Source organism: Mesoplodon bidens (assembly GCF_964165515.1).
Source record: "Mesoplodon bidens genome assembly, chromosome: 11".
Taxonomy (NCBI): domain Eukaryota; kingdom Metazoa; phylum Chordata; class Mammalia; order Artiodactyla; family Ziphiidae; genus Mesoplodon; species Mesoplodon bidens.
The window spans coordinates 99447088-99469783 of NC_138167.1; the positions used below are offsets into that span (position 1 = coordinate 99447088).

Here is a 22696-nt window from a genome sequence, read left to right on the forward strand (position 1 = left end):
TAAAATTACATGTAGACTGAAGACAGAATCATCCTCTCTCAAGATAAAACTCAAGTTTCCATAGACTGAAAAGCAGTTGTATAAAATGAAAGGGTGGAGATCCTGGGGCACCGTGCATCTGCTCACGATCTGCCCTACGCCTCCAATGAGTATTTTTCTCTTTTCTGCCCTCTCTGGAACGGGGCATTGCTCTCCTCTATTAGTAGCTTGGTCAAATGGGCGAATAGCAGCCTTAAACACTAGATTGATTGTTGGGACAGCAAGCTTTTGAGACCAGACTTTGAACCAAATGGTTCTGAGTTAGAATCTTACCTCTATTACTTAGTCTTAGGCAAGACAATCTCTGAACCTAAAGTTTCCCCATCTATAAAACAAGAATCACACCTACTTTCCATGAAAATCAGAAATTAGAGTAGAAGTTCTAATGAATATAAAATACTATTTTATACTGCTATTAATTTGTATTTTTTTCTCATTACTAATGAGGTTGACTATCTTTTCATGTTTACTGACCATTTGTATTTCTTCTGTGAAATGACATTGTCTTTTGCTTACTGCTCTATTGACAAATATATAGAGTTAATAACACAATGAAAGGTTGACGTAAACCTTGGAGTACTTTCATTATCAGAATATGTACTTTCATTTTTATGAGGTCTATAATTTGTATAATTTGATACCTATAAATTCCTCTTGAATTGATAACAAACTAAAAATAAAACAATTATGTTAATTTTTTATTAAAGTATTGAGTTGGTAAAATGAGTATAACCACTGAGGCCATTTCAGTCGTAGTTCTATTCCATGTTATTAACTATGCGGTTATGTAAATCTATGAATTACGTACTAATTCTTTTTCCCTTCTTTCCTTGAGCTGTGTTAGCAAACAGTGACGATACTCAACACCTGACACCAGGAAAGATGAGTCAGCGCCAAGGGAAAGAAGCTTTTCCAACGCCAACCAAAGATTTGTATCAGCCATCTTTTAGTCCAGCAAGTCCTCATAGCCAGGGTAAGGAGTTGTACTTTTAATGTTTTTTGTTGTTTTTGATGGTGTGGGGTGTGTGTGTGTGTGTGTGTGTGTGTGTGTGTGTTTAGGGAGAAAATGACATTTGGGGGTCTATCATGACTTTTCTTTTGGACTGTTTGGTTTTATAAAGGTTTATGTTTGTTTTGATCGTTCATAATACTCTTGAAATTAGTGCATTTTCCTTTGGAGTCCTTTAATTCCCCTTATATTCTCCAATATATTTGGTTAGTTGTATCATTCTTCTAATTCAGTGATTCTCAAACTTTTTGGTCTCAGGACTCCTTTGTACTGTCAAAGATTACTGAAGCCCCCAAAGAACTTTCGTTTATGTGGGTTAGGTAACCTCTTGATACTTACTGTATTGTAAATTAAAAGTAAAACCTTAAAAAAATGTTTACTGTTTTTTTAATTGAAGTATAGTTGATGTACGTACAATATTATGCACATTACAGGTTTACAATATAGTGATTCACAATTTTTAAAGGTTATACTCCATTTATATTTATTATAAAATATTGGCTACATTCCCTGTGTCATATAATAAATCCTGTAGCTTATTTTATATGTAATAGTTTGTTTAAAATGTTTGCTCTTAATTCATTTAAAATTAAATAATAAACCTATCACAGGTTAATATGATTAAAATATTTTTATGAAAAATAACTGACCCCCTCTCCCCCACCAAAAAAAAGTTGAGTGAGAATGAGAAGAGTAGTATTCTTTTCCTTCAGGGTCCCTCAGCCTTGGCCCTGTTGTCATTGGGGGCTGGATAATTCTTTGTTGAGGGGAGATATCCCATGCATTGTAGGATATTTAGCAGCATCCTTGGCCACTGTGCACTAGATGCCAATAGTATTTTTCCTGATTGTGACAACTAGAAACAGCTCTAGATCTTGACAGATGTCCCTTGCAGGACAAAATTGTCTCTGGCTGAGAACTACTGTTTTACAGTTTTTGCAAATCTCTTTAATTTATGTCTAGCTTTATCAAGGACATTTGTAAGTGAAACTGGCCTTCTTTTACTGCAAGTGCATGGCAGTGAAGAAATCAGTGACTACCACTGCAGTCTGGTGCCTCTGCTTTGATATGTGCCGAAGTGCCAGTGGTATTACCCAGCATCGCTTTTGCACTATCAGTGAAAATGTCAACACAGTGAAAAAGTATTATGAAACTAGTTTTGACCTTGCAGACCCTTTAAAAGAGTCTTGGGGACTTCCAGGGATTATGGAATTCCTAATTCATAATTGATACCTTTTGTATATTCGATTCTGCTTCTTAGCTAAAGTTTATTTGATCAAATGCTTTGAACTCTCCTGTGGTACTACTGGTAACTGTGTTGGAAAGACTTCTGCTTTTAAAACTAAGAACTTAAATTTGGTGTTTGAAAGCTAATATGTACTTAGGTTATCAAGTATTTTTAGAAATTTAGAGTCTTAACAATTATGTTATACTGTCTGTATAGTTAGTCAGGTTTTAGTGTTGTTACTTTATGAATTATTCCTTGAAGTAGGCTTTAGTTACTTCTTTTTAAGTGAATATTAACTGGTTAATAGTAAGTTACATGATCATTTTCTAATTTATTCCAGTGGAAAATGTTTTTCTAGTCAAGTGTTAGATGGAGACATTTTTATATAGCATTGCAGGAATTGGAAAAACTTTAACAAGATAAAAACAATTACTACTATGCTAAAATTTATTGCTTGGTTGTTGAATATATTTTGTAAAGTTAGCATTTTTGTTTCTAAATGCTTTTTTGAAAATGGATGTATGGTACACAATGGTATACATAAGCTTCATTAAGATAAAATTCTGAAAGGATGCAGCTTACGTGATTTTTTTGTTCTGTGCACCAGAATTTTGACTGTAATAAATATGGTTCATCTGATTGATATATCTGTGTACTAGAATATTTAGAGGAATTCTTTAACTTGGAATTTAATGAAGTAACAAAAAGGTTAGTTACTAATCATTAAAAGTACTTTCATGTGTCACAAACATTTTCCGGCAAACAAGGAATTTGAGAGAATAGTACAATGAACACTAATAAATCCATCAAGTAGATGTAAGAAATTATTAACCTTTTGTTGGATTTATTTTATTTATTTGGGGGTGGGGCTGGAATATTTGGAGTAAATCATAGACCTCATGATGTTGTACCCCCAAATACTTAATCCATCTCTAAAAATTAAGAACATTTTCTTATATAACCATAAAACCTTTATTAGATCTAACAAAGTTAATGATAATTATTTAATATAAGCTAACACCTAGCTCAAATTTAAATTTCCCCAATTGTCCCCAAGTTTTTTGCAATAAGCTTCTTGAAACCAGGATCCAAGAAAAGTTCATGCATTGCATCTGGTTGTTATAGAATTATATCTCCTTTAATCCCAAAGAGCCTCCTTGTTTACTCTTATTTTATTTTCTCTTGTGCCTTTGACTTTTTTAAGAAACTAGGTCAGTGTCCCTACAGAGTGTTGGACCTTTTGGATTTGATTGCCTCCTTGCAGTATTGTTTTATTTGTTTCCCCTGTCTTGTGTATTTTCTGTGAGCTGGAAGTTCAATGCAAAGGCTTGACTGCATTCAGGTTGAACATTGTTGGCGAGATTGTTTTCTAGGGGATGTGTCCCGCTTCATGCTGCCTCACATGAGAAGTCACGCATCATACGAGTGTCCCACTATTAGTGATGTGAGATTGATCAGTAGGTTCAGGTGGTGGCAGCCTGATCCTCTTCAACTGAAAGTTGCATCTTTTCTCCCCTTATAACCTGAAAGTAAAAGACAGTTGGCACCTAGTAAATATTCTGTTCCCCATCAACGTTTCACCTAAAGGTGTAAGCACTCTTTGATGATCAAGATCAATTAGGGTGGAAAACAACATTAGGGTGGAAAAATGGTGATTTTCTAATTCTGTCATTCTTTTTACACTTGAAGTTCTTCTGTAAGAAAGAGATCTTAATTATCTTAAGGCTACCTAATAACCACTGAAACATAGTTCCTATAGGAAAGTCAGGATAAATGGTTATTGCCTCCTAAGTACCAGTTTTTTAGATTAAAAAGAAGACATAAAGTCTACTTCCGGTGGTGACATATTTTTTTTTGGCTTAAAAATATTTTAATGTAAAGAACTCATGCATTGAAGATAATAATAGTATCTATCCAGCACATAAGATTTTTATAAGGCTTAAAATGCGTTAATACATATAAAAAGCTTAGAACATAGCCTGGTAAATGATAACCACTCATGATAGCTGATTAATAATAATAATAACCACAACAACAATATTATTACTATTATTATTGTTTTAAATAAATGATTCTATTTGAGTTGAAGGCTGATATTTCGACTTTTGCTGTACTTCAGCATCTTATAGAGGCTCATTTGGAAATTCTTTTAGTATGGATGGCCATGTACAACCTCTAACTTTTGCATTTACAGCGGCTGTAGTGTTAGTTATATCTTGATTTACACCTAAATGTTCCTGGGTAATTTATGGGTAAATTAATAGTTGTAGAGTGAATTACATACTGAACATACTTCTTTGTTAAAGTCAACCTATTGGGTTTTTGTAATGTATAATATCTCCCTCTGGTTTACCTACTGAAATTCCACATCATAGTTTTCAGGTGTCAGAGGTGTGTTTGAAATAAGATAAATCCATTAACTCTTGATTATGGTGAAGATAAATTATCGGAGATTAACAAATATCTAAAAAACCTCTTTGATAGGTCTGCCGTAACTCAAGTACTCTAGATCAGTATTTCAACTTCTGAGTGGAAAGAATTAGAATTCCAAAACCTTATTGATAGTAATAATGACTAACATTTAAAGTTCCCTGTGTCTCTTAAGTGCTTTTTACATGTATTATTAGCTCCTGGAATTCTTATAAGAGCCTTATGGTATATAAATCATTCTCCCTGTTTCACAAATGAAGAAACTGAGCAGTTGATAAGGGTAATTTCCTTAATGTAGTTTACACAGTTAATATGTGATAGAGCTAAAATTTGAACATAGTTATGACTCCAGAGGTTTATATTTTTAAAGTTTTGATCAATTTAGTCATTAGATTTTTTTTTTTTTTTTGCCATACGCAGGCCTCTCACTGTTGTGAGAGGGATCTCACAACATGTGGGATCTTCCCGGACCGGGGTACGAACCCGCGTCCCCTGCATCGGCAGGTGGACTCTCAACCACTGCGCCACCAGGGAAGCCCTAGTCATTAGATTTTTGAGGCTCAAATTTTCCAAACCTTAACTCTGGCTCCTGTGTCTTTTGATATAACCCCGTAATGTGTACAATGCTTTATGTGGAGTTGGTTTTTTTTTTCTTTCTTTCTTTGAGTAATATCTAGGAGTACAGTTGTGAAATCATATGATGAGTGTATGTTTTACTTTATAAGAAATGGCCAAAACTGTATTCCAAAGTAGTTATACCATTTTACATTTGTCAGCAGTGAATGAACATTTCAGTTGCTCTGTAACCTTGATTTCTTTTAGTTTAGCCATTCTAGTGGGTGTATAGTAATATCACATTGTGGTTTTAATTTCCATTTCCCTGATGACTAATAATGTTGAGCATCTTTTCATATGCTCATTGGCCACTTGTATATCTGAAGTGTCAGTTCAGATGTTTTTGCCCATTTAAAAATTTGGCTTGTCTTATTGAGTTTTAAGAATTTTTAAATATATTTCAGTATCATCCTTTGCTAGCTGTATATGTTGTATTTTCTTCCAGTCTTGGCATGCCTTTTCATTGTCTAAATGATTTCTTTCAAAGAACAGATGTTTTTAATTTTGATGAAATCCAATTTATCAGTTTTTCCCTATGACTCGAGCTCTTTTTTCCCCCATTAAAGAAATCTTTGTCAACCCTAAAGTTGCAAAGAACACTTTTTGTGATTTCTTCTAGAAGTTTAAAGTGTCACAGCTCTGGTGTTTATCTTCATTTTCCTTCTTAACTATCATCGTCTTAGGTCAGGTCCTTATTATTCCATACATACATTACTTAGTACCATAGTATCCTAACTCCTCTTAGGACCTTGCCTTCCAATATACCAGGCTCATCTTTCTTAACAAGACAACCAAACAGAAAATCATTGTTACATGTTAAGGTGAGACTGTGATGGGACTGGGGTTCTTATAGATGTATATGGTCAGAGAAAACATGGATCCTATGAAGTAGGTCTCTTAGGGAAATGATATGAATAAAGAGAAATAGAAAATTATAAATGAAAATACAGATTTTTATTATTCAAGCTTATCACTGAAAACTTTATTAGGTATCTACATTTATGGCACTCCCATTCTCAAAAAGCCAGTGGTTGACTGTTGCCTAGAGCAGTGCCTCCTAAGTCTGGCTGTATCTGAGAATCACCTGGGAGCTTTCTTTGCTTAGATGTAGCTTCTTCTCCAGCCTTTCAAAATCTCTAGGGTGAGTCTGTGTATTTATGAAGCTCTCCAAGTGTATCTGATGTAGCAACATTTGGATCAGCAAGCAGAAACCAGCAATAAAGAGCATAAATTACAGATTTCATAATCTTGTAGTTAGAGCTGTTAGTATTTCTGACTTTATTCTTCCTTTCCAATTTCATTTTATATTTTCCCCCATCATGAACCTAGCTAGATGACTTTCTTCCCTGTTCCCCATAAGACTGTGCTTTTATTTATTCTCATTCTCCATTGTGGAACATTCTCTCCCTTCCCTCTGCTTATCTAATTCTTCTCAAATCCCGGGGTGCAAAAAAAATGACCTCAAAATAAGGATCAGATCAAGAGTTCTTCTGTAAGATTTTTTTTTGGTTGAGACCTCAGAAAGATTTAAGACAATGCCTCTTAGAGCCTTTCAGCTAGACAAAAGCATTGAAAAGAGTCTTAAAGGCATACCTTATAAGAATGTCTCAGCTAGTCCAAAGAGCTTCAAGGCTCTTAAATCTGCTTTCCTACAGTACCATGACAGACATACCAAAGAAGAGAGTGGCAAAAAAAAAAAGCTAAAGCAAAGAAGAGAGTGGCCTATCTCAGAGATTAGTGGGTGTGATGTCTGTTTAATGGAGTTATTTCCAATAAAATTCATAGGAAATCCACAAAGTTTTTACAAGGATGGTACTAATCAAAGCTCCACCAGCTTAGACAGAAAAGGACAGACAAAGTTCAACTAAAAAGAACCTTTGTATGTGTGGGGAATCCCAGTCTTACATGGGCAGGAAGCAAGCTGAGAAAGCTACACTGTTGCAAACGTGGACCATTTCTTATGAAATAGGAAGAGTGACCCGAGAATGGAGCTCTGAGCTCGGAGCCCAGAGGGTAGAGTCACCAGTGACAGAGGACTCTTTTCAGGGAGCAGAACTGTTGTTCTAGTCAAGTAGGTGATGACATGTCCCTAGCAGATTTCACAATTGCTATGGCACTGATATGTGCCTTCAGTGTAACTCCCTATTCCCTACAGCTTTTGAACTTAAGTGTCTTATTGCAATTCTGTCCCTGGCTTACTGCAGTGGGGCAGATAAGTTATCTTTTGAGGCAATGGGATTTTGATTTAAGAGGAGCTGTATCAAAGGAACCATATGGGGACTTCGCTGGTGGTCCAGTGGTTAAGACTCCACCCTTCCACTGCAGTGGGCATGGGTTCAATCCCTGGTCAGGGAACTAAGATCCTGCATGCTACGTGGCCAGAAATTAAAAAAAAAAAATTTAATTAAAAAAAAAAGGAACCATATATGCGGAACTAAACCCAAGGAGTACGTGTGCATTTGAACCTAATTTAGATAACAAGATCCTGGCCTTACAGCCAGTGCTGTAATAGGATGACATTTTGATTAGGGGAAGGGCATTGAGTATATTTGGCATGTGGAAGGAATGTAAATTAGGTGGACAGTGGTATATTTCATTTTCAAAGATGACTGCAACGATGTCTTTCATCTCACATGCTCTTTTTCTATGTGTCCTTACAACTTGCCCATCAAGAAATGGAGTCTATTCCTCTTCCACCCCTACCTCTGTTTAGTTCTAGGCTGGCCATGTCTGTTGGCCAGTCTATTGGCTATGACCAATAGAATGTAGTAGAAGTGACATTCTAGGACTTTTGAGACCAGGCATTAAAAAGATCTGGTAACTTCTATTTTTGTATATTGGAGGAAGTCAGCTTCCATGTAAAAGTCTCACCATCCACATACTACCAGCTGTATGAAAGCCCAAATTGGCCACCCCCTAGCTGTTCTAGTCACCTAGCTAAAGGACCAGACATGTGAGTGAGGAAAGCATATTGGGATTTCCAGCAGATGCTATGTGGATTAGAGACAAGCAGTCCCCATCTGCCCCCCTCCCCCAGTTTGCCAAAATTGTAGAATTATGAGCAAATAATTTTAGTGTTTTAAACCACTAAGTTTTGGGCCTCCCTGGTGGCGCAGTGGTTGAGAGTCCGCCTGCGGATGCAGGGGACACGGGTTCGTGCCCCGGTCTGGGAGGATCCCATATGCCGCGGAGCGGCTGGGCCCGTGAGCCATGGCCGCTGGGCCTGCGCGTCCGGAGCCTGTGCTCCGCAACGGGAGAGGCCACGACAGTGAGAGGCCCGCATACCGCAAAAAGAAAAAAATAAAAATAAACCACTAAGTTTTGAGTGGTTTATTGTACAACAATAGATAACTGTAAGAGTAGGCAACACAAAATGATTAGAATTGCATTTATAAATTTGGAAGAATACAGTATATGAGAGAAGACTCATTACTAGACTGTACCGTCCAGGTGAGGTGAATACAGCCTGGATGAGAGTGACAGTTGTGTGAGTTTAAAAAAAAAGGGGAGAAATATATAGAGGAAAATTTCTCAGGGATTAGTGATTGATTGGGTTGGGGGGTGACAGAGGAAAAAGAGAGGGAGGACTCAGCAATGACTCCTGGATATTTTGCTTGGGAAACTAGTTCAGCAGTTTACCAAGATAGGGGACTATGGAGGAAGAATGTGTTTGGTGGAAAGATGCTGAGAACTCCAGTTTTGGACATGGTGAGTTTGAAGGACTTTATCCATGTGGAACTGTTGAGGAGGAAATTGGCTTTATGGGTTTAGAATTTAACAGACACGTATGCACTAGAAATGTAGATTTAGAAGTCATCAGCTTAAATATAGTAATTGAAGACAGAGTTAAAACAACTGTGTAGATCAGTTTAGTGATTCTCAGACAGTACAGTTTTTTTAATGAAATAGAATAGGATCAGAAGATCAGAGCTTACTTAATCTGATCTGTGAAATTGTTATCTGATACTCATATGTGTACACACACATACACACTTGATGCAAAATATATTTCTCATTGTGAGTTGCGCAAAGTTTGGAAAGAATTGTAGTTTGAGAAAAGAAAGGAGTTGGAATACAGTCCTAAGAAGTGTCAGCATTTAAGGATCTGTTGGAGAAGGGATTGGCAAAGAAGATTTGTAGAGGAATGTTGTATCCCAGGAGAATGAAACGGGGTTTTATGAAGGAAGGGGAGTGACCTACAGTTCTATATGTAACTCAAAAGTAAAGCCAATTAAGACAACTGAAAAATTACCCATTGACAAGGTATCTTTGATAACTTCTGTGAAATCAGTTTTGGAAACAGTGATGAAGCTAGATGGCAGTGGGATGAGGAATAAGAAGGATAAGAAATTGGGGACAGTTAAGATAGCAAACTCTGAGGAATTGTGCCTTTGAAGGGGAGGAATATGTAGGGTAGATAGAAAAAGAACATGGGACAAAAAGGAGATTTGTTTTAAGATGAGATATTTGAGCATGTTCAGACATTGACAGGAGAAAGTCAGTAGAGAGAAATACTATAGTAGAAAGGAGAATTAATAGGGCAGGTTCTCAGAGAAGGCATCAGAGATGGGATCCATTGTGAAGATTAAGGGATCCACTGGACTAGGAATACAGCTAGAAAGTGGAGGAACCATGATAGTGGGATTGCCAAGTAGCGTTTAGGTTGGTATCAGTCTGACCTAGTATGGGATTTTCTTCTGTAACATTAGGCCTTGCTTGGTGTATGCAACAAAAGAATGGTGGCAGAGTGAGTGTGGGATGCTGGCAAGGGAGTGGAGTTTGGTGGATGAGCTTGGTGGACTGCTGTGGTGGAGGGGTAGGATCTGTAGGAGGAAATGCCAGGATCAGTAGAGGGCTTGGAAGCATTGTGTTAAGTGGCTGTAGGGGCAAGGGCTCTCTTATAGACAAATACTGAACTGATAAAATAATTGCGGGTTGTTGTAAAAGGAAGAGAGTTGTTGAGCATAAATAAATGTCTGTTTGTCATATATATCTATATCTGTATATATTATAAGTATATATTCCCCCATGCCTTGCATAGTACATGCAACATAGTAGGTACTTTTATGTTTAATAAGTGAATATGTGAATAAATGTCTTTATTGAGTACCTGTTATGTGCTGACTCCTGCCACTGTGAAGCTTATAGGCTCATTTTTTAATGAATAAATGCAATTTTGGAGGTGATCTTCATGTGCTGGAAGCCCCTTCTCTAACATGAACCTCACGTGTCATATTGTTCCTGTGTTTGCTAACGAGAGAGAGTGGATGACCAGGCAGACAGACAGATTGATTCGTTCATTCACTCATTCATTCATTTTAAATGACGTTCGTTTTGCTGATATTTGCTGGACTCATACTAATAGCTCCCATTTATTGAGCACTTACTGAGTTTGGCTGTTATACTAAAAGGTTTATATGCCGAATTATATTTAACTTTTGAAACAACCTCACAAGATATAGGCACAGTTACTATGTCTGTTTTACATGTGAGGCAGTTGAGGATTAGGGATGTTAAGAAATTTGTCCAAATTCACAAAACTAGTAAGTGTCAGAGTCAGGTTTCAAATTCAGGACTGTCAAAGCCCATAGTCTTTAACTATTCAACTATACTGGAGTGAATTACAGATCAGCTATTTTCTTTTTCTGTTTTGTTTGTTTGTTTGTTGGGGATTTTTTTTTTGCGGTACGCGGGCCTCTCACTGTTGTGGCCTCTCCCATGGCGGAGCACAGGCTCCGGATGTGCAGGCTCAGCGGCCATGGCTCAAGGGCCCAGCCGCTTCGCGGCATGTGGGATCCTCCCGGACCGGGGCACGAACCTGTATCCCCTGCATCGGCAGGTGGACTCTCAACCACTGCGCCACCAGGGAAGCCCTCTTTTTCTGTTTTATACATGGTATGGTGATAGAAATTTATGTTTTGTGAGTGCTTTAGAATGGCAAAGATTCTCATTGTTCCTGTTTTCTGGCTGAGTCTCCTTTATACATATTGATTCATACCAATTTAATGTGGGTCACTTTCCCTTAAAAACAACTTGTTTATTTTTTTGCATTGTGGTTTCCTTCCATCATTTTAGGATTTTTTTTCTTTTTTTTTGGTGGAACTAGGGAGACTCTGGCTCTCCTCACTAAAGCCCACCCACACACATCAAGATAATCTTTCATTTGTTATCTGTTTAGATTATGATGATGAATTATTTGGATTATTCCAAAAATTGTGTATTTGCCAGATTTTTTTCCCTGTTTGAAGACTAAGTACCAGTTTACTTCAAAGTAGTTTTAACTTAAGTATGATTACAATCTCTTAAGTAGGATGGTATTTGTTTTAGGCTGACTTGTTTGAATGTACTATATTTCAGTTTTTTATCAAGAAAGAAAGACTTGTAGATTAGGCTTGTTGTCTCCGTTTTCCCTGTACTTTTGAATAAGGCCAATGCTAAGGCAGCCTAGAGACTAAATTATAGCTCATCTCACAGACAGATGCTCTATTCCCTCTGGATCACATTTGAGATTATTATCAAAGCTTGATGAATTGCTAAATTTTATCTTGTAGCTACCCTTTCTTTCTCTGGTCATAAAAAGCTATTTTCATGGTTTTATTTTTTAAAAACCATCTTTCAATTGTAGTGCTTTGTGAGAGAACGTAAAATGTTGCCGTGCCAAAGCTTTTATGAATCCATTTCAAAGTAACTTTTGTGTTTAAAATTTAAAAACGTTGAAAACTAACAGTTTTACCTGCTCAATCAGTTTTATCAAAGTTAATTTAAGCCATGTCTGGTTTATCTAGGCTTGAATTAAAATGTCTACACTTAGTATTGTGTTTCTCTTATCCTTTAGTACATCCTCTTAAACCCGTGAAGTCCCTTCACCTTGACTGCTCCGGCAGCACTGACCGTGGAGTGACGGGTCTATATCTAATACGTCTAACTTAACAGAAACCTTTAAAGGGGGGTTTTCTGTAACAGAGAGTGTACTATTGTGAAGATATCGTACCAGATTCCCCAGGGAGACAATGTTAGACATTCTTAATAAAATCTCAGGTGACTACTGCTGAGTACCTTCAGTAGAGTGGCTCACAGACCAAAGGAGACCTAGAAGTCAGTTTCCTCCCTGAACCGAAGCAATTCTTCCTTCCTTGGCAAGACATTTCTAGGGTCAATTCTGAACATATATGAGACCATACACACATTAACAAGTGTGTTCTTGAATACATGTGTTATATTTCATGAAAATTGTTTTACCTAAAAGAAAACTTGAATTTATTCCCCACCCCCACTCTCTTTTTTTCCCTAGATGTTGTGCTATGGTAGATTGTTTTCTTTAGAAATAGTATAAATTAGAGATTATGTTGATTTTCTTCTAAGTTTCTGAGCCCTCAATAAGTTAGATTTCTGAAGTTATTTCTTAAGACATGGTTGTTTTCTGTTTTGAAATTCCTTGTGTTTGGGGAGTTGCTTCATAGAGTTATGAAAGTACCTATTAAGTAATGAAAGGGAATATAATATTTGGCAAGTTAAGAAAATAAGAATAAAATATGTTTCTAAATCTCTCTTGTGAAATGTTACAATATCTGTATTCTTCGGCTGTTGCTACAGGAGAAACTGAAATACTTTGAAATCATTTATTGAAAAGTGAGAATGAATAATTTAGCTTTGTTTTAAGCATCTTCACAAAGATGAGAGAGTCTGTCTTATCCTTGCCAGTCCTTACTAACTGCTTCTTTAACAAAGCAGTAAGATGAACATTAAGAATGCTAAAGGATGCTTTTCTCCCCATAAACATATACATTCATACATTCCCCCCCCAATTTATTTATTTATTAAGATAACAGTGAAGGATTGTCACAAAATACCTGCACTAGTTTCTCAGCTCTTTTCTGGTGGGATATTCCCCCCAATTGTCTTCACAGTCTGAGAGGTTGAGATATCCCTCTTAGCAAGAATGGTAAAAGAGTTTCATTTGTAGAGTTAGCTGCTACAATTTTCCTTTCCTTATTTGAGGCATGTGGAGGCAAGCTTTCTGTATTTTTAATGAATATATAGCAAGATAATATCAATTTAATTTACCAAGTAATATTTGCATAATTTCTGAGAGAAGATAAACAGTAGTTTAATAGAAACTTTTCTGTTTCCATTTCTTTTTTTTTTTTTTTTTTTTTGCGGTACGCGGGCCTCTCACTGTTGTGGCCTCTCCCGTTGCGGAGCACAGGCTCCGGACGCGCAGGCTCAGCGGCCATGGCTCAAGGGCCCAGCCGCTCCGCGGCATGTGGGATCTTCCCGGACCGGGGCACGAACCCGTGTCCCCTGCATCGGCAGGTGGACTCTCAACCACTGCGCCATCAGGGAAGCCCTGTTTCCATTTCTTTGTGGTAACTTTGAACATATATTAAATTTTATTTAAGGATGAAACACTGAAAGTTTAGCAAACTCATCTTTTCCCAGGTGGAGGAAGGATGTTTGTAACAGAAGGACAAATACCACCTGAGGAGTACAGGATTTTCCAAGGGTCTCCTCTATCAAGCTGGCCTTTATTTAGCCTGCTTGGTACCTACTTCTGTACTAGAGAGCAAGAACAAACAAAAAATGATATTCGTAGCTTCTGCCTTCAAGAGTTTAATTTGTGATTACGAAGTTTAGGGACAAGAAGTAGGGAAACATAAGAAAACATGAAAACATGTAGCTGAACTTTCACTTCCAGTAACATGGCAAACTAAATGTTCAGAGAAAACCTTCCTAGTAAGAACATCAGAATGCTGGTCATGGTGTTGTAAAAATTTATTTTTAGAGTGTGACTGACCTGTCGGTAAAGTAAGGGAGTTAGTAAGAGTTATTGAGAGAAGGGAGCCAATTTAAATAATAACCACTTAAAATAACAGAAAATAAGGTACATAGCAATAAATCTAACAAGAGGTGTGAAATACCTTTAAGTAGAAAAGTATAATACTATGAGTATGTATTCTCAAGAAATGGAGAGACATACCATGTTTCTGATAGGAAAATGCAATGTTATTAGCATGTCACTTCTCAGATTGATTGTGTGTGTTCGATGTGTTTTGAATTCATATCTCAACAGGATTTTTTTCATGGTACTTGATAAGGTTGTCCATAACTCTCTAGGGAGAGCAAAGGGCAAAGAAGAGACGAGACATTCCTGAAGAAGCAGAGCCAGACAAGGGTCAGGGCTTCCTTAGTCCTTAACCTAACGCTCTAGTAAATAAGATGGGTGGTATTCCTGCTGATAGAGACAACGAGATGAATGGAACACAGCAGACTTCAAACAGGCTCAAGCGTATATGGAAACTCAGTGTATGACAGTTTACTCAAGAAACTGTTTTGGGGAAATTAGTTATCTGTATGAGAAAAATGAAAATAGATCTCTTCCACTAAATACAAAATCAAACCCAGATTAAATGTGAAAGATAAAGCTATTAAACTTTACAAAACATAGAAAAATATTTGTATATCCTTGAGGTAAAGAAGGATTTAACAAGACACACACACACACACCTCTCAAACTGAAGATTGACCCATTCTACCTTGTTGAGGTTAAGAATATCTGTTTATCTAAAGATACCACAAAAATAGTGAAGAAACAAATGGCTACGCATATAACTGACAATGAATTAATATCTAGGAAAAATAAAATACTCCTATGTATCAACCCAAAAGACCAAAACCCACTAGAAAAATATACAAAAGACATGAATAGCTATTTACAGAAGAGATAACACAAAAGGCCAGTAAGTGTGAAAGGATGTTTAACATTAGGAAACTGGCAAAAGTGAATTAATACTACAGTGGATTTCCATTTTATACCCACTAGATTCAAAGTCCAACAAGTACAAGTGTCAGTGGGGACGTGAAACAACAGAAACTCTCATTTACTAGTAGTGAATGCATATGTTGGTGATTTTGGAAAACAGTTTGGCATATTACATAGTAAAGTTGAAGATGAGCATACTCCTTAGTGTATCCTAGACCTAGTGAAACTCTCACAAATGTGTACCAGCAAATTGTCTGTAATAGAAAAAAAAAGAAATGGGGAAAACCCAAATGTCTATCATCAGTGCAATGAATAAATATCACAGTTATATTCATATAGTAGAATACTATACAACAATGAAATGAATGATTTAAAGCTACAGGCATCAGTGTGGAAGCATATACAAAACAAATTAAAGTTCATACAGTATGATGACATTTATGTAAAGTTTAAAAATAAGTAAAATGAATGAATGCATGGGACCTCCCTGGCAGTTAAGTGGTCCCACTGTAGGGGGCACAGGTTCTGGTTGGGGAACTAAGATTCTGCATGCCGCATGGTGTAGCCAAAAAAAAAAAAAAAAAAAAAGAGAGAGAGAGAGAGAGAAAGAAAGAAAAAGAAAAAAATGAATCAAGGGACTTCCCTAGCAGTCCAGTGGTTAAAACTGCACACTTCCACTGCAGGGAGCATGCGTTCGATCCCTGGTTGGGGAAGTAATATCCTGCAAGCCGCGCCGTGTAGCCAAAAAAGAGAATCAATGCATTGTGTAGGGATAGGTACATGATAGAACAATAGAAGGAGTAAAATAGAATTTGGGATAAGGGTTAACTCTGATTAGAAGGGAGGTGTGTACAATCAAGCATACATGGGAGCCATCAAAGACACTTGAAATGCTCTCTTTCTTAAGTTAGTGGTCATTACCTATGTTTTCATTTTTATTAATAATGTTTAAAATGTACACGTTATATTCACTCTTGTGTATACGTCCTTAGAATAAATGCATCTCTCTTTTTTTAATGGTATAGTCTGTGGGCTAGTGCTGGTGCATGTGGTTCTTTCCTAGTTCTGTAAGTAGATGAGAAAAATAAATACACTATTATGATTTTTCACTAAGTAAAATTCCTTCACTGTAAAGGACCATCCTTTATTATGAGATTATAGTCTTCCTGCTGTATGATATTTAATATCCCTTTGTGAATTGATGAAGATTATGAATTATAGGTTTAAAAAAATATTATGTCTTATCAAGATGAGAACCCTGATAGCAGTGCTACCGTTTTGGGGGGAAATTTTACTGGTCCCCAAATTCAAACTCTGTGAACCATAGGTTTATGTCACTTGCCTATGTGAGGAGATTGTGGGTATAGGGTAAAAAGATAAGGAAATCCTTGTATTTTGGATGGAGTAGTGGACCATGAAGTTAGTTAGATATGTGGTTACAACTGTGGAATCAAAATAGCTTCTTCAGGACCTTGTTAGGCTCATCATTAGGAAATTTCTGGAGTGTGCCAGCCTATTTAATTCATATCCAACTCCAAAGCTTGCATAGAGTTGGATTGAGTCTCTGGTGGGTAAGTAAAAAGATGTGAAAAAAAAAAAAAAAAAAAAAAAAGATGTGAGCATTGGCACCAATATTTGAACATCAGCTAAGAGAGGGAATGGAGAGATCAGTATCCATTCTTGCCGTCCTAAAACAAGCAATATTGTCTTATATCTTGGTTCCCATGCTTGGAGAGAAGAGCTGGAAGACTAGTTACTTGTGGAACACTAACATTTAAATGGGTACAGTGGGGAGTGGGATTTTCTTTATCTGTTATGTTTTGAGAACTCAGTTGTATGGAAGGAAAGAGTGTAGTAGCTTTTTTCTAACATGATACTTGCACAGCTTTCTAGTGGAAGAATTTTTGAAACATAGATTTTTAAAAAGTTTTTAATTAAGTCCCTGATTTACAAACTGTCCCTATATGTGAAAGATGATCCAGTTGAGTGGTCTCTGTCCTATAGGCTCCCCTTTCTTCTTCACTATCATTAAGATTTTTCTCATTTTACCCCTTCCCACCGCAGACCCTATTGTAGCCTGGGATCGTGTTTTTTATCCCCCATCTTTGAGTCTCGCCTTACCACAAAATGGTTTGATGGTGGCATCTGTGTTGGCAGGCTTAGGGAAAGCAGAAAGAGGAGACGGGGGGAAAGTAAACACTACTCTCAGGGCTGGATTCTAATCTTGGCTCTATTGCTTGTTTACTGTGTGACTTTGAGCCTGTGACTTTGAGCCTATGTGCCTCAGAGCTTGATTACCTGTAAAACCAGGATACGACTCCTTTTGTATGTCATATTGTTGTTCTTTGAATCTATTGAGAACACATGTGAAAACACTTTTGAAAGCTTATTACTATATAATTATTAGGTAGTATTATGATGGTTACATTCATAGGTACTCTTAGTACATCTTCAGTTAGATTCTTGTGAACAGTCTTAGAAAGAAACCTAAGCACTTCATTTAACATTTACTTTGTGGAAATAGACTCTCCGAGTTTCAATCAACTTTTAATGAACATGTACTCACATATGTTGAAAGCTCAGTAAGAGCAGAAATTAGGGACTGTTATGTTCATAACTCTCTTGTGCTTAACATAATTCCTAACACAAAGTAGGTGCTTATTAAATTTTTATTGAATGAATGAATATCTAATATACAAATATAATTACAAAGAACTTTTCATCCGAAGGAAAGTACTGTCTTACACTTATTGCTGTGCATATGGATATATAGACAGGAATGCTATCCAGTCTAAAATTATACTAAGCCATCCTTTTAATTTTGTATGTGCATTTGCATGTGCTGTTAAGTTGAGAACGTATTTAATGCTGAGAAGCTACAGTTATTTTCTGAGGTAATGTGGGATAATAAGATTGCTTTGTATAATTTTCAAACCGTATAATCATCAATGAAATTTTACTAATTACAGCTAAGAAATTAATTATCATATTGGAGGATGGAAATTGACTGAGAACTTTATTGTTGTGTTTTATATTTTAAAGCAAAGGTTATTATCAACCATCTTAATTTATATGTTCTTTGAAAGGTTATTAATAGACTTTTTTGCTAAGCCTGTGCTGCTTAAATAATAGTAAATAACTATATTATTTTTTAATTTCATGCTCTATAAGGAAACTTACTGCTGAATTTGTATAGTACCACCTTCAGATATTTAGTTCATTTTTTAGGGCAGTGGTTCTCTTCATGTTTGGACATAATACTTTTTAAAATTCTTATTGGTTGATTTTTGTTTTCAGTATTTAGATCTTTTCCCAACTCTTCTTGCTGCTTTAAGGATTTTAAAATCTCTTAAAGCCTAAGTTTATTATTTGGGATTCAAGATAAAGTATATAGCTCTTCTAATACTTTCATCATAATTTAAATCAATATATTTTATCATGAGTGTGCATATGGAACTTTATATAGAGTTTAGATGGATTTTCCAACTACCAAATTAGATTATTTCAGAATATCAGCTATGTTTGCTTTATCTGTTTTTTAAATAAAGATGGTCTGGAATTTGTCCAGGGAACTCATTGGCGTTCTGTTATTACAGTGAGATGCCTTCTCCAGTCCTAATCTTCTGGCTCTATAGAAAGAAGTTGAAGCTGGGCATTTTCTTTGGGCATATAGCAGGAACATCTAAAGATCTTCTTATTATGGCCTTTTGTGGTTTTTTCCTCTGCTCAAATGTCTGCCATTTTAATATGGAAAGAGTCCCTAGACCAAAGATAATATATGTAGTTGGTCTCTAGTGGCAAGGAGAGGTATTAGTTCTTTTTAGTGTTAGGGAATTTCAAAAGGAATAATATCATTTATGTCAGTGTTTTCCTATTTTGACAGTGATCCATGTAAGAAATACATTTTATGTCACTACCCAAAACATAATGTGTGTGTGTGTACTTATATAAAAAGTCTTAAATGATTGATGAAACAGCTCGCCTTTTAATATCAGAGTATGATGCACTCTAATATTTCCTATCTTGGCTTATTCTGTTTCATTTTTTTAAATGCTATTTGTGAGTCACTAAATTGATTTTCAACTTACCAATGAGTGGTAACTTGAATTTTGAGAAGCATTTTCAAAATAAGTAAGTTTATCCATAGGTCAAAATCTATTTCTAATATAAGTGTTTCACATGACTTTCAAAACTATTTTAATGATCCTACAACATTCTTTTTTTGTAATTTTTCTTGTTTTCATACATAGATAATGTAGTGTAAAATGAGAGAGATGATAAATTCAAATGTTAACCCAGATATGTTTGAAGAATGTTCAGCTTTGCTGTAAGTTTTACAGTAGTTGAATCTAGCCAGCAAGGCACAGTAAATGTGATTATGCTGCAGGTCTTTAAAAAAATTTTTTTAATTAATTTTTTTTTTTTTTTTTTTTTTTTGGCTGCGTTTGGGTCCTTCGTTGCTGCGTGGGTTTCTCTCTAGTTGTGGTGAGCAGGGGCTACTCTTTGCTGCAGAGCGCGGGCTTCTCAATGTGGTGGCTTCTTGTTGAGGAGCACAGGCTCAGGGTGCGCGGGCTTCAGTAGTTGCAGCATGCAGCCTCAGTAGTTTTGGCGTGTGGGCTTCGATAGTTGTGGCGCGTGGGCTCAGTAGTTGTGGCTCACGGGCTTAATTGCTCTGCAGCATGTGGGATCTTCCCGGACTAGGGATCAAACCCATGTCCCTTGCATTGGCAGCGGATTCTTAACCACTGTGCCACCAGGGAAATCCTAAAGATTTTTTATTGAAGTATAGTTGATTTGCAATGCTGTGTTAGTTTTGGTATAGTGCAGCAAAATGATTCAGCTGTACATACATACATATATATATATATATATATATATATATATATATATGTTTGTATCTGCTAATCCCAAACTCCTAATTTATCCCTTCCCCACCCCCTTTTCCGTTTGGTAACCATAAGTTTGTTTTCTATGTCTGTGAGTCTATTTCTGTTTTTGTAAATAAGTTCATTTGTGTCATATTTTTATAAGTGATATCATATGATTTTTGTCTTTCTTTGTCTGACTGACTTAGTATGATAATCTCTAGGTCCATCCATGTTGCTGCAAATGGCATTATTTCATTCTTTTTTATGGCTAAGTAGTGTTCCATTGTGTATATATACCACATCTTCTTTATCCATTCATCTGTCGATGGACATTTAGCTTGCTTCCATGCCTTGGCTATTATAAATAGTGCTGCTATGAACATAGGGGTGTGTGTATCTTTTCAAATTAGCGTTTTCTCTGGATATATGCCTGCAAGTGGTATTGCTGGATCATATGGCAACTCTCTTTTTAGTTTTTTAAGGAACCTCCATACTGTTTTCCATAGTGGCTGCACCAATTTACATTCTCAGCAACAGTGTAGGAGGGTTCCCTTTTCTCCACACCCTCTCCAGCATTTGTTATTTGTAGACTTTTTAATGATGGCCATTCTGGCCAGTGTGAGGTGATACCTCATTGTAGTTTTGATTTGCATTTCTCTAGTAATTAGCAATGTTGAGCATCTTTTCATGTGCCTGTTGGCCATTTGTATGTCTACTTTGCTCTTCTACCTATTTTTTTATTGGGTTTTTGTTGTTGTTGTTGTTATTCAGTTGTATGAGCTATTTGTATGTTTTGGAAATTAGGCCCTTGTCAGTCATAACGATTCCCAGGAAAAGATAAGCTGAACAGAGTCTCTGGGTTATAGTTTGGCTTTGATTTATTTGAGAGTTTAACAGGAATCTCTTCTTTGGAAAGCACTGGGCAAGTGAGCCCTGGGATACATAGGGTTCATCATAGCTTGCAGTTTAGGTACTAGATACCTGACAGTAATATGGTCATGAAAGGTATTTTCTGCCTTTTAGTTCACCATGTCCTACCAAGAATAGGTAGAAAATAGAACATTTAAATTAAAAACTTTTGCTTTGTGAAAGAAAGTTACAAGAGAATGAGCTCACAAGCCAAAGACTGGGAGAAAATATTTCCAAAAAGCACACCTAGAAAGGACCTATCCAATGATATACAAAGAGTTCTGAAAACTCAACAATAAGAAAACAAACAACTCGATTAAAAAATGGGCCAAAGACCTTAACAGACACCTCACCAAAGAAGGTATACAGATAGCAAGTAAGCATATGAAAAGATGTTCCATGTCATATGTCATCAGGGAAGTGCAAATTAAAACAACAAGATATAACCACTGCACACCTATTAGGATGGCCAAAATCTGGAACATTGACATCATGAAATGCTGGCAAGGATGTGGAACAGCAGGAACTCTCGTTCATTGTTGGTGGGACTGCACAACGGTACAGTCATTTCAGAGGATCGTTTGGAGGTTTCTTACAAAACTAAATCATATTCTTACCATATGGTCAAGCAGTCACACTGCTTGATATTTATCCAAAGGGGTTGAGAACTTATGTCCTCACAAAACCTACACAAAGATGTTTATAACAACTTTATTTTATAATTGCCAAAACTTGGAAGCAACCAAGTTTTGTCCTTCTGTAGGTGAAAGGATAAATAAACTGTGATACATCCAGACAGTGGAATATTGTTTAGAGCTAAAAAGAAATGAGATATTGGGACTTCCCTGGTGGTCCAGTGGTTAAGAATCCACCTTCCAATGCAGGGGACGTGGGTTTGATCCCTGGTGGGGGTACTAAGATCCCACATGCCGTGGGGCAACTGGGCTCTTGCGATGCAACTACTGAGCCTATGCGCCACAACTGGAGAGCCCATGTGCCACAACAGCTGAGCGCACGTGCTCTGGAGCCTGCGTGCCACAACTAGAGAGAGACCTGCATGCACCGCAGCAAAGAGCCTGCATGCTACAACGAAAGATCCTGCATGCGCAACTAAGACCTGACGCAGCCAAAAATTAATAAATAAATTAACAAAAAAAATAAAGAAATGAGATATCAAGCCATAGAGGAACCTAAAATGCATATTGCTAAGTGAAGGAAGCCGACCTGAAAAGGCTTCAGACTGTATGATACCAGTTACCTGACATTATGGTCGAGGCAGAATTATGGACACAGTAAAGATTCGTGGTTTCCAGGAGTTAGAGAGGAGGGAGGAGTGAATACTTGAAGCACAGAAGATTTTTAGGGCAGTGAAAATACTCCATTTTCACTGTTAGGAACCTGTTAGGAACCAGGCCACAGAGCAGGAGGTGAGCGGCGGGCAAGCGAGCGAAGCCACATCTGCCGCTCCCCCTTGCTCGCGTTACCGCCTGAGCCATCCCCCCGCCCCCCGCCCCAGTCTGTGGAAAAATTGTCTTCTGCAAAACCGGTCCCTGGTGCCAGAAAGGTTGGGTACTGCTGCCCTAAAGTATGCTGTGGACTTTGGGTGATGATGTGTTAATACAGATTGATCAGTTGTAACAAATGTTCTACTCTGGTGTGGGAAATTGATCAGAAGCCATGCATGTGTGGAGGCAGGGGGTATATGGGAAATATCTGTACCTTCCTGTTTTTTTTTTTTTTTTTTGCGGTACGTGGGCCTCTCACTGTTGTGGCCTCTCCCGTTGCGGAGCACAAGCTCTGGACGCGCAGGCTCAGCGGCCATGGCTCACGGGCCCAGC

At 37.0% G+C, this 22696-nt stretch overlaps 1 protein-coding gene across 5 annotated transcripts in view; it reads left to right on the forward strand.

The window, feature by feature from the left end:
- The window catches only part of OSBPL8 (oxysterol binding protein like 8), a 163496-nt gene that overhangs the window by 67403 nt on the left and 73397 nt on the right, over positions 1–22696 (forward strand). For 4 of the 5 annotated variants that reach the window (XM_081249780.1, XM_081249781.1, XM_081249782.1 and 1 more), the window contains one exon: positions 875–1012. In XM_081249780.1, the coding sequence (XP_081105906.1) occupies positions 875–1012 (138 nt within the window). Of the gene's footprint in view, positions 1–874; positions 1013–22696 lie in introns of those variants that run through there. The other variant, XM_081249783.1, reaches the window with a different exon arrangement.